The 13465-nt window shown below is 37.4% G+C and overlaps 1 protein-coding gene across 1 annotated transcript in view; it reads left to right on the top strand.

The window, feature by feature from the left end:
* Positions 1 to 13465, top strand: part of NUP210L (nucleoporin 210 like) — a 72785-nt gene that overhangs the window by 13522 nt on the left and 45798 nt on the right. The window contains exons 9-12 of the mRNA XM_057725206.1: positions 7390 to 7527; positions 7972 to 8127; positions 10925 to 11123; positions 13243 to 13388. Coding sequence (XP_057581189.1) covers positions 7390 to 7527; positions 7972 to 8127; positions 10925 to 11123; positions 13243 to 13388 — 639 coding nt within the window. The remainder of the gene's footprint in view (positions 1 to 7389; positions 7528 to 7971; positions 8128 to 10924; positions 11124 to 13242; positions 13389 to 13465) is intronic.

The following is a 13465-nucleotide window of genomic DNA, read 5'->3' as shown; positions in this document are numbered from 1 at the left end:
TTGATTTTGTTGATTTTGTGTATGGATTTTCTACTCTCAAGTTTTTAAATCGTTGCTCTCATCTTTATTATTTCCTTCCTTCTGCTAGTTTAGGTTTAGTTTGCTCTTCTTTTTCTAGTTCCTTTGGCTATACAGTCAGATTATTGATCTGAGATTGATTTACTTGATGATGCTCCACTGATCTCTAAGGCTTGGTCATTTTTCTTCATTCTTTTTTCTTTTTGCTACTCTGAATAACTTCAAAGGGCCTCTCTTCAAGTTTTCTGATTCTTCTGCCAGCTCAAATCTGCTGGAAAGGTCTTCTGGTGAAGTTTTCATTTCAGTTATTGTACTTTTAGCTTCAGAATGTCTGTTTGACTCCTTTTTTTATAATTTCTATCTCTTTATTGATATTCTCTATTGGGTAAAACATTATTCTTCTGGAGTGATGTCCATTGTTTCCTTTAGCTCTTTGATTTAAAATCTTTGTTTAGTAAGTCCAGTATCTGTGCTTCCTCAGGGACATTTTATGTTAATTCTATTTTTTCTATGAATGGGCCATAATTTCTTGTTTCTTTGCATGCCTCATAATTTTTTTGTTGTTGAAAACTTAATATTTTGATATTACAGGGGACCCTTGAACAATGTAGGTTCAAATTGCACAGTTCTATTTATACATGGATTTTTTTCACTTAATACATACTACAATACTACATAATCCGTGGTGGTTGAATCTGTAAATATGATACCACGGATATGCAGGGCTGACTATAAAGTTATACACGGATTTTAACTGCATAGAGGATTGGCACTCCTAGACTCCACATTGTTCAAAGGTCAATTGTATAATGTGCTAACTTTGGAAATAGATACCTCCCTTTCCTCAGGGTGTGTTGTTATTGCTTGCTGTGGGTTGTAGTTGCTTGTATGTTTAGTGAGTTTTCTAAACTATTTTTTAAAAACTGTGTTATTTGTCATGTGTAGACTATAAAATCTCAACTCCTTTAGCATATAGTTGGTTAGTGGTTTGACAATTTCTTTAATGCCTTAAATCACTTTTTAAAAAAAAATTATTTTTATTCATTTATTTGCTGCATTGAGTCTTTGTTGCTGCACATGGGCTCTAGGCACAAAGGCCTCAGCAGTTGTGGCACATGGGCTCAACAGCTGTGGCTCGCAGGCTCCAGAGCGCAGGCTCAGTGGTTGTGGTGCACGGGCCCTGCTGCTTCATGGCATGTGAGATCTTCCCAGAGCAGGGATCGAACCCATGTGCCGTGTATTAGCAGGTGGACTCTTAACCACTGCACCACCAGGGAAGTCTTAACATTTTTCTTGATTCAGCACACATTTGATTGCTATAAACTTCTGAGTATTTTCCAAAGTTAATTCTGACTCTTTTCTTTTTTTTTTGGCATTTCTGTGGAGGGACAGTTTCTTGGAGTTCCCTACTTTGCCTCTATTGCAGACATCTCCCACCTGCCGGTATTTTTTATTAGCATTTATGAACATGATATTTTTTTTCACTTATTTAGGACTTTAAAATTTTCTTTCAGCAATGTCTTGTAGTTTTCATCATACAGCTCTTGAAGGTATTTTATTAAATTTGTCCCTATTTTATCTTTTTAAGCTATATATGTATTTTTTAATTTTCTCCTTTTAATTGATCATGCTAGTATATAGAAACATAGTGGTTTTTTTGTGTTACCTTGAATCTTGAAAACTTGCTGAATTCACTTATTTTCACTTATTCTAGTAATTTTTTGTAGATTCCTTAGGAATTCCTACATATACAATTATGTTATATGTGAATAAAGACAGTTAACTCTTCATTCCAATGAATATGTGTTTTAGTTCCTTTTCTTGCCTCATTGCACTGGCTAGGACTCTGCTACAATACTGAATGGAAGTGTTAAGAGTGGACATGTTTGCCTTATTCCTGACCTTAAGTGGAAAGCAGTCACCCTTTCACCATTGAGTATGATATTTACTATAGATTTTGTATAAATGCTTATCCTTAGGTTGAAGTTCCTTTCTTTTCGTAGTTTATTGAGAATTTTTTTATCATGAATTGGTGCTGAATTTTGTCAATGCTCTTTTATCTCTATTGAGATGATCAATATAGTTTTTCTTTTTTAGTCTTTTAAATATGGTGAATTAATTACATTGATTGATTTTCCCATCTTGCATTCTCAGGATAAACCTCACTTGATTGTGATTTGTTACCCTGTTATACATTGCAGGATTTAATTTGCTAAAGTTCTGTTAATGACTTTTGCAAGTATGTTTTTGAGGGCCTATAGCTTCCCCCTCCCCCCCTTTTTTTTTAATTCTAATGTCTTTGTCAGGTTTTGGTGTTAGGATAATATTGGCTTTATAAAATGAGTTGGGAAGTATTCTTTTCTATTTCCTGGAAGAGTTTTGTACAGTGTTATTTTTTCCTTAGATATTTGGTAGAATATCAAGCTGGGAATTTTTTTTTATGGAAAGTCTTTTATTATTACAGTGATAAAATATACATTTCATTAAATTTACCATTTGAATCATGTTTAGGTGTACAGTTCAGTGGCATTAATTATATTCATGTTGTGCAACCATTACCACCATCTGTCTCCAGAACTTTACAATCTTTCCATACTGATTCTCTCTACCCCTTAAACAATAACCCTCTCGAACCCCCCCATCCCCTATTTCTTGGTAACCACTATTCTATTTTCTGTCTCTATGAATTTGACTAATCTAGTTACCTCATATAAGTATAATCATACAGGGAATTCCCTGGCAGTCCAGTGGTTAGGACTCTGCACTTTCACTGCTGAGGGTGTGGGTTCAATCCCTGGTCAGGGAACTAAGATCCCACAAGGCACACAGCATGGCCAAAAAAAAAAAAAAAAAGTGGAATTATACAATATTTGTCCTTTTTGTGCTTGTTTCCTTTAGCATGTCTTTAGGTTTCATCCATGATGTAGCATGTCAGAATTTCATCCCTTTTTGAGGCTGAATAATATTCTATTGAATGCATATACGGCATTTTATTTATTATTTATCCACTGATAGACACTTGGGTTGTTTCCACCTTTTGTCTGTTGTGACTAATGCTGCTATGAACATGGGGATAAAAATATTTCGTCAAATCCTTGCTTTCAGTTCTTTGGGATATATACCCAGGAATTGCTGGGCCATATGGCAATTCTATATTTGACTTTTTGAGCAATTGTCGTACTATTTTCCACAGTGGCTGTCATTTTACATTCCAGCAGCAATGCACAAGGGTTCTGATTTCTCCACATCCTTACCAACACTTGTTATTTTCTATTTTTGATAAGAGCCATTCTAATGGGTATGAAGTGGTATCTCACTGTGATTTTAATTTACATTCCTCTAATGATTGGTATATGGGAAATTTTAAAACTATGAATTCAATTTTTAAAATTTATATCCAGCTATTCAGGTTCTTTCTTTTTTTATTTTTTATTTTTTTGGCTGCATTGGGTCTTCGTTGCTGCGCAAGGGCTTTCTCTAGTTGCAGCGAGCAGAGGCTACTATTTGTTGCAGGGCACAGACTTCTCACTGCGGTGGCTTCTCTTGTTGCAAAGCATGGGCTCTAGGCTCCCGGGCTTCAGTCGTTGTGGCTCATGGGCTCAATAGTTGTGGCTCACAGGCTCTAGAGCACAGGCTCAGTAGTTGTGGCGCATGGCCTTAATTGGTCCTCAGCATGTGGGTTCTTCCCAGACTAGGGCTCAAACCTGTGTCCCCTGCATTGGCAGGTGGATTCTCAACCACTGAGCCATCAGGGAAGTTCCTGTTTATTTCTTTTTGAGTGAAATTTGGTAGGTTGTATCTCTGAAGGAATTTCTGTTTAATCTAAATTGTTGAATTTATCACATAAAGTTGTTCAAAATATTGCCTTCTTAATTTTTATGTTTATAGGATCCATACTGATGTTGTCTCTTTCATTCCAGATATTGGTTATTTGTGTTTCTGTTGTTTTCTTCATGAGTTTTGCTAGACATTCATCAATTTTATTCCTTCTTTCAAAGAACAAGCTTTTGGGGACTTCCCTGGTGGCACGGTGGTTAAGAATCTGCATGCTAGTGCAGGGGACATGGGTTCAGTCCCTGGTCCGGGAAGATCCCACATGCTGTGGCACAACTAAGCCCATGGCTCACAACTACTGAGCCTGTGCCCTAGAGCCCACGTGCCACAACTGCTGAGCCCACGTGCTGCAACTATTGAAGCCCAAGTGCTCCACAGCAAGAGAAGCCACCGCACTGAGAAGCACGAGCATTGCAACAAAGAGTAGCCCACAGTCACTACAACTAGAGAAAGCCTGTGTGCAGCAATGAAGACCCAACACGGCCAAAAATAAATAAAGAAATACATAAATTCTAAAAAAACAAAAAACAAAAACTTTTGGTTTCCTTGGCTTTTTTTCAATTCTTCATTTTCTCTTTCATTGATTTATACTATCTTTGTTTTTCTATTTTTTCTCCTTACTTTGGATTTAATTTGCTTTTCTTTTTTAGGTTCCTTATTGTGGAAGAATCTTATGGTGGATCACTGGTTTTACATCTTTCTTCTTATCTAGTATAAGCACTTCTACATTCTATTGTCATTCAGAGAATTCCTGATACAATGTAGAGGGAACTACACAAGGGTGTGAATACCAGGGGGTGGGGATCAGTGGAGGCCGTCTTGGAGCCTAGCTTCTCCAAGTTGATCCTGTGTTCTCTATTATTAGATTTAAAGACATTACTAATCCTGTTTCTTGTGATAAAATGTGAGCATTGATAGTCCATGATACACAATAGCAAAACAGCTTCTTAAATTATTACCTGTAGACACTACAGTTAAGTGCATGTAGAAGGCAAGGCTGTTGGTAACCAGGTAGTTGCTGACACAAAACATGTTAGTGAAAGTCTGGGATATAATAGGGTTTGTTTCTAAGTGTGCTGGGTAACTTTGGGAAAGAATTTTTTGAATTCCCAACTCAAGATTCACCTAGGAAATCTAAAAGTTTTCAAGACTACCCTAAAAGAAGCCCTTATTACAATATTACCTTGATCTGCAGTCATAATGCAATTAAAATCAGCAATAGATTATTCTTAAAACCACATATTTAGAAACTTTGGTAATGTACTTCTAAATAATTCATACATTAGAAAGGGAACCATAATGAAATGCCATTGAAAATTAGCATATATCAAAACCTGTGGAAATTGGTACTTAGACATCTAGTGGTATAAATCTGTTAAGAACAACCAATTATCTTGACTTGGAATCTCTGATTCTTTGTTGTCTGTTTTAGTCTGTATACTTTTCTGAACATTCTAGGAGTGGTTTCTTTTTTTTAACTTTTATTTTTTTGTTGAAGTATAGTTGGTTTACAATGTTGTGTTAGTTTCTGGTGTAAAGCAAAGTGATTCAGTTATATATATATGTTTTTTTTCCATACTCTTTTCCATTGTGGTTTATTACAGGATATTAAATGTGCTGTACAGTAAGTAGGACCTTGTTGTTTATTCATTCTATATGTAATAGTTTGCATCTGCTAATCCCAAACTCCCAATCCATCCCTCCCCTACGTCTGTCCACAAGTTCTGTTCTGTATGTCTGTGAGTCTGTTTCTGTTTCATAAATAAGTTCATTTGGTCATATTTTAGATTCCACATATAAGTGATATCGTATGGTATTTGCCTTTCTCTTTCTGGCTTCCTTCACTTAGTATGGTAATAAGAGTATTTTCTTAATTTTCTTCCATATTAAGCATTTAGTTTTCTACAGGGTTGATTCTGTTCTTTACTATTTTTATTGCATTTTAAAACTCTATGACATTTAAATTTTTTATTACCTTTTTCCTATTTTGTCTAGCTCATTTTGAATTTCATCTTGCACTCAGCCATGTCCCTCTTTATCCCAGTTTGTTGTCTTATCTCTGCTCTTATCTCTTATTTCATGTCCATATTTTCTCATGTGCCAAAGCAGACACTTGCAAATTTCTGTTGCCTGCAGTCAGTGCTATTTAAGAGCATGTCATCTCTTAAGCAGGGCATAGTGCCTTTTTAGGTACTATGTTCTTTTTCTTTCTCCTATATGTTATAAAATGTCTTCCTAGGACCAACCCATTTTGTATTATTATTACCTTATTCTTGAATTATAAGAGTTCTATTCAGGCCTAGCATATGCTTCCTACTCCCAATAGATTTCTTCTTGTTTCCCTCAGTGATCACCTAAATACCATCAGAATGATATTCTCTCTCTCTCCCTCTCTCTTTCTTTCTCTCTCTCTCTTCAGCTCAAGACAACACAAATTTATTATCTTACAGTAGTGAAGGTCAGAAGTCCAGAATCAATCTCAGGGGGTTAAAATAGAATGTTCTTTTAAACTGAAAGACTTATTTTCAGTTTATGATCCAGCTAGCCACCTTAAGAGAATGAAGAGAAAATCAGAGCATTTACTGCAGATGTGATACAGTTGATAAATATTTCAGGGCTTCTTTGAAGCATAGGTAGATAGATAGATAGATAGATAGATAGATAGATAGATAGATAGATAGATTTTTGCCTTCCAAGAGAAAAACACCAACATAGTTGAATGTGAGGACTCTATTTTACCTGTGTGGATACCCCCTAAACTCTGCTCTTGTTTTTTGTTTGTTTGCTTGCTTGCTTTTTTTTTTTAATACTTATTTTATTATTTATTTTATTTTTGGCTTCATTGGGTCTTCATTGCTGTGCGTGGGCTTTCTCTAGTTGTGGCTTGCCAGGGCTGCTCTGCATTGTGGTGCACTGGTTGCTTATCGCAGTGGCTTCTCTTGTTGTGGAGCACAGGCTCTAGGCTTCAGTAGTTGTGGCACATGGGCTCAGTAGTTGTGGCGCATGGGCTTAGTTGCTCCAAGGCATGTGGGATCTTCCCAGCCCAGGGATTGAACCCATGTCCCCTGCATTGGCAGGCAGATTCTTAACCACTGCACCCCGAGGGAAGCCCCTCTGCTCTTGTTTTTAAGCAGGAGGGCAATGTCTTACCCCAGCATCTTTAAATGTTCTCTTTATTTTCTTCTGAATAGCTTGTAATATTCCTTTGCCTTTACAGTTTTTATACTTAACTGATGGATGTCCAAGGATCTTTCTTTCTGAAACTATGATTTCCCTCTCAATGTTGATAAAATTCTTATTTCAGGAAATTTTAAGTACTTTCCATGACTGTAATAGTTCTTTTAGGTCTATCAAAATCCCTTTCATTATTATTGAACTGTAGTAGCTGTGCTTCACTAATGAACAGGAAAGTTTATTTCTTTTATTGATAGAAACTGGTTGAGTAATTTATTAACACACCATTTTGCTGATGCTTTAAATGTGAATGTGGACAGTCCTTATAAAATCTGTTTTGCTCCTTTTTTTCCTGCCCCATAGAATAAAAATATTCAGCCTATAAAATATCCAATTATATATCAGCAAGAAGTGAAGATTTATTTTCCCATCAAGCTTACACCCAACTTTCTGGCATTTCCTCATCATCCCATGGGAATGTTATATCATTATAAAGTACAGGTATGATATCTTATAATGGGAATTCACAAAGAAATGTCAGTTTCTATGACAGCTTAATTTATTTCCCCCTAATCCTGGTAGTATAACTCAGTTTGGGGTGACAACCAAATCATGCTCTTGAATATTGTCATCCTAACAAGACTTGGGGTACTTTCTGTCTCTCTTCCATATATCCTTTCCTTGTGAGTTTTAAAAAGTTTTGTCAAGTTCCCTTGTGCTCTTTTTTGACATGTTGTGATACTGCCACTATGTAATCTCCCTTTAGTAGTTCCCTTCCCCACTTAGCTACTTTAGTACAGCATCACAGTTTCTTAATGTTTCAGAAATAATTTATTGTATAGTTTTATTATTTCCTAAACTTTATTTCACCAGATTTTACATCTTCAGTTAAATTCAATTTTTCCTCCTATACTGATTAAATATAAGGTTGTATTTTTTTCATAGGTAGAGGGTGGCAGTGGCAACTTCACCTGGACATCGTCTAATGAAACAGTGGCTATGGTAACCACTAAAGGAGTGGTGACAGCTGGTCAGGTCAGGGGGAACAGCACTGTTCTGGCTCGAGATGTACAAAATCCCTTTCGATATGGGGAAATTAAGGTAAGCAATTCTCCAAACAACCTTAATATCTCCTCTGAGACATTACTGTCTAAATTTAAGAACAGTAACAGATTAAAAATTTTTTTCTTTTTCAAGTTGACCATTTTATAATGATCCTCAGGACTTCCCTAGTGATCCAGTGGTTAAGACTCTTCGCTCCCAATGCAGGGTTTGATCCCTAGTTGGGAAACTAAGATCCTCTGCTGTCAACAATGGGAAGCCAACACAGATTTTTCATAAGGTCAATAACATGGTAAAGCTTGTGTTTAGAAAGATATCTAATTATTTTTATAGCCAGACAACAACAACTATAGTATTTTTTTAAAAAGGAATGAAAGGGGGGCTTCCCTGGTGGTGCAGTGGTTAAGAATCCGCCTGCCAATGCAGGGGACACAGATTCGAGCCCTGGTCCGGGAAGATCCCACATGCTGTGGAGCAACGAAGCCCGTGCACCACAACTACTGAGCCCATGAACTGCAACTACTGAAGCCCTCGTGCCTAAAGCCTGTGCTCTGCAGCAAAGGAAGCCACCACAATAAGAAGCCCGAGCACTGAAATGAAGAGTAACCCCTGCTCTCCACAACTACAGAAAGCCCACACGCAGCAATGAAGACCCAATGCAGCAAATAAATAAATAAATAAATAATAAAAATAAATGGCTCTGAGATATTAAGCTAATCATGCTACGATCCTACAAACGTTATTAAAAAAAAAGGAATGAAAGATAGTTTCTGGTGCTATATACTAGTAGACTAGAATGGATTGAAAGGAAAAAAGTGAAGGCAATGTATCCAGTTAAGCCTAAACTAACAAAATGGTATTGAGAATAAAGAGAAGGGGACAAATTGAGGGTTATTTTAGAAGTAGTTTAGTCAGATTTGATGCCTAGTGGGGTGGAAAAAAGTGAAAGATTAAACTTTGGCAACTTGGTGGATAGAAAACACAAGAAAAGGGGAGTTCCCTGGTGGTCTGGTTGTTAGGATTTGGCACTTTCACTGCCGTGGCCTGGGTTCAGTCGCTGGTTGGGGAACTGAGATCCCACAGGCCATATGACACAGAAAAAAAAGAAAAAAATTAGTGTGGTTCACCTGTGGAGCATCCAGGTGAATGTCTTTAATTGGAAATAGGCATCTGAAGTACGACTGAAAGACTAGGGCTAGAGATAAAAATTTGGAGTGATTGGCGTATGGTTGGTCATTGACGTTTTGGAACCAGATGAGATTTATGTGTCATGGTCAGAGTAAGAGGAACTAGCAAAAGACACATAGAAAGTCACACACACACACACACACACACACACACACACACACACACACACAAAGACTGTATTAGTCCATTCAGGCTGCTATAATAAAATACTATAAACTTGATGCCTTATAAACAACAGAAGTTTACTTCTCACAGTTTTAGAAGCTGGAAAGTCCAGAATCAAGGCACTAGCAGATTCAGTGTCTGGTGAGAGAGAGCATCCTGGTTCATAGAAGACTGTTTTTTGCCTTAATCTCATATGGCAGAAGGGACTAGGGAGCTCCAGGGGTCCCTTTTTAAAGGGCATTAATCCCATTCATGAGGGCTCCACTCTCATGACCTAACCACCTCCCAAAGGCCCCACCTCCTATTACCATCTGTTTGGGGGTTAGAATTTCTACATATGAATTTGGAGGGACACAAACCGTCAATCTACAGCAAAAACAAAAATAAGATTTTTAAAAAGATATCAAGAGGGGGAACCGCCCTGGTGGCGCAGTGGTTAAGAATCTGCCTGCCAGTGCATCCCTGGTCTGGAAAGATCCCACATGCCCCAGAACAACTAAGCCCTTGCACCACAACTACTAAGGCTGCGCTCTAGAGCCCCTTCTCCACAACAAGAGAAGCCACCACAATGAAAAGTCTGCATACCACAATGAAGAATAAACTCAGCTCTCCACAACTAGAGAAAAGACCTCGCGCAGCAACAAAGACCAAATGCAGCCAAATTTAATTAATTAATTAATTTAAAAAGATATCAAGAGCGACTTCTCTGGTGGTCCAGTGGTAAAGATAAAGAATCCTCCTTCCAATGCAGGGGAAGTGGGTTTGATCCCTAGTCAGGGAACTAAGATCCCACATGCCATAGGCCAGCTAAGCCTGAGTGCCTCAACTGGAGATCCTGCGTGCTGCAAACTACAGAGCCCGTGTGCCCTGGAGCCTCTGTGCCACAACTAGAGAAGAGAAAACCTGCACGCACAACTAGAGAGAAGCCCGTCCACTGCAATGAAGAGCCCACGTGCCACAACTAGGACCCGACGCAGCCAAGAAAATAATTAATTAATTAATTAATTAAAATAAAGATATCAAGAAGGAGGAAGTGCTCTATATCAGAGGTCAGCAAACTTTTTATGTAAAGGGCCAGAAAGTAAGTACGTTAGTATTTGTAGGCCACATACAGTCTCTATCTCATAGTCTTCTTTTTTGTCATTGTTGCTTTTTATTTTACAACCCTTTAAAAATGTAAAAACCATTCCTAGCTTACAAAAGTCAAGAAAATTGGCATGGGTCATGTTTTGCCAGACTCCTGCTGAATGGTGTTATATGCTTTAGAGAGGTTGGTTGATTAAAGAATGAAATGAGTGACAGGTTCAGCACCTAACACACACACACAAACACACACATGTAAGTATAAATGGTACATAGTATCTGTTTTTGTATACAAAATATATATGTTATGTATATGTGTCTTTAAATATTTAAGGAAATCTTTTTCTTCTAAGACTTTCCGAACATAACTTTCTTGAAAGATTAATTTTTTTCTCTCCAGATATATGTTCTGAAACTGAACAAAATGGAACTGTTACCATTTCATGCTGATGTAGAGATTGGCCAGATTATAGAAATACCCATTGCGATGTATCATGTAAATAAGGAAACCAAAGAGGCTATCGTGTTCACAGACTGCTCTCATTTATCTTTGGATTTGAACATGGATAAGCAAGGAGTCTTTACTCTTCTCAGAGAAGGTAAGAGTAGGCTTTTTATTTTTTTCCTTTCTTTGTCTTTGAATTAAAGGACCAATCAACAATCCAGAAACTAGGAATTACAGTCTAAATTCATGTATTGGGGATTCTCTCATGGTCCAGTGGTTGGAACACCAGGCTTTCACTGCAGAGGGCCCAGTTTCAGTCCTTGGTCGGGGAACTAAGACCCCACAAGCTACGTGATGTGGCCACAAAAAATTAAAAATTAAATTTACATATTACCTTTCTTCATAACACTTTTATTTATTCTGTCAACTGCCTTGTATTAGGTGTTATAATGTGATGTGGAAACAAAGGCACAGAAATTGAATAACATGTCCAGGGTTCATTACGGCCAGACAATGTCAGTTTTTAGTCATATTAAGGTCTTCTCTTTCCAGCCTCAAGCTCTTTTTCTTCTTTCTGTCTTTAATATATATACTACACCTCTTTCTAAGAGGACCGTATTGCCATTTAATGTGTGTATATATTAAATTTATTCCAAAAAAGAAAATATCTTTAAAAATATATATATATTTATTTATTTGGCTGCTCCGAGTCTTAGTTGTGGCACAGGGGTCTTTTGGTTGCAGCATGAGGGATTTTTTAGTTTTGGCACTCGAACTCTTAGTTGCGGCATGTGGGATCTAGTTCCCTGACCAGGGATTGAACCTGGGCCCCCTGCACTGGAAGCGTGGAGTCTTAGCCACTGGACCACCAGGAAAGTCCCTAGAAAATATCTTTTTAGTAAGAAAAGAATATTAATAAGCTGTCTTTAAAGATCAATATCATTTACTGTTATGGAACTTCATATTTGATGCTGATCACAGTTGTTTTTTCATCAATAATAATGACAGTAGTAGCATCTAACATTTATTTGGCATTTACTATTTGCTAGGCTCTGTCCTGAATACTTTTCATATATTAACTCATTTAATTCTCATAATACATCTATAAGGTTGATATCAACTTGGACTTCTCTTTTGCCTTTGTTAATTATATCTCTCACCTCTCCTCTGTTCTTAGGCTGTCTCTCCCCATTTTTAGGCCCTTATTATCTCTCACTGAGAATATAACGATATCCTCCTAACTGTTCTTTTCTTTGATAATCATGGCTACCAGATAGATCTTCATGAAGTTCAATTTCAATATTAATTTTCCTACTCAAAAATTTTGAGAGGCTTCTCATTGCCAGTGGATGATAGCCAAAATCCTTTTAGTTTAGTATTCAAGGCCCTCTACAGTGTAACCCAACCTACTTTTTGGAACTTCATGCTTTGGCTTCATGTGTGGCTCTAGCTAAACTACTTTAAATTTCCCATATATCTCTTTCATATATTCATTTGTATCTCATTTATATTTCTATCTTTGTTCATTTATGTTGTCAGCTTAAGATACTCTCTTCTGCATATCTAAACCTTTCTTGATCTCTCCAGCTGAAAGTAACCATTCTGTTTTCTAGACTCCCAGAATGTTTATCGTTTTCTACTAATAGTTTAACTTATGTAAATGTTCACCCTCCCCGGATGTCCCTGGTGGCGCAGTGGTTAAGAGTCTGCCTGCCAATGCAGAGGACATGGGTTCAATCCCTGGTCCAGGAAAATCCCACATGCCTTGGAGCAACTAAACCCATGCACCACAACTACTGAGCCCACATGCCACAACTACTGAAGCCCACATGCCTAGAGCCGCTGTGCTCCGCAACAAGAGAAGCCACCTCAATGAGAAATCCACGCACCACAATGAAGAGTAGCCCCCACTCGAAGCAGCTAAAGAAAGACTGTAGGCAGCAACGAAGACCGAATGCAGCCAATAAATTTATTTATTTATTTATTAAAAAAAAAAATGTTCACCCTCCCCTTCTAAACTATATACTCCTTGAGGTCAGGATCCTTGCTCATATTTGTATCCTCACTGTACATGGAATTATGTCTTACGTGATATATATCTGTTAATAGAAGGAACATACTTTTATATCAACTTAATATAAACAACTGGGGTCTAGTAGTTAGTGTGAGATTAAGAATTTTTTAATATATTAAATTCTCATATTTCTATAGACCGATTTTCTTGAGGACTGATTGCTTATTACCCTGCTGAAGTTATGTTTTTTGATTTGCAGGTATTCAAAGACCAGGACCAACACACTGCTCCTGTACACATATAGCAGCCAAATCTCTGGGCCATACTTTGGTAACAGTTAGTGTGACTGAATATGAAGAGTACTTGGAGAGCAGTGCCACGTTTGCTGCTTATGAACCCCTAAAGGTGAGGTATTTCATGCTAAGGAGGTGGCATATCTTTTCATGGACCCCACTATGTCCACTTGGGGGCTTCCTAGCTAT

This window comes from Hippopotamus amphibius, chromosome 1 (genome assembly GCF_030028045.1).
Source record: "Hippopotamus amphibius kiboko isolate mHipAmp2 chromosome 1, mHipAmp2.hap2, whole genome shotgun sequence".
NCBI lineage: Eukaryota > Metazoa > Chordata > Mammalia > Artiodactyla > Hippopotamidae > Hippopotamus > Hippopotamus amphibius.
The sequence above is the reverse complement of the archived record's forward strand: the minus strand, read 5'-3'. Positions and strand labels throughout refer to the sequence as shown.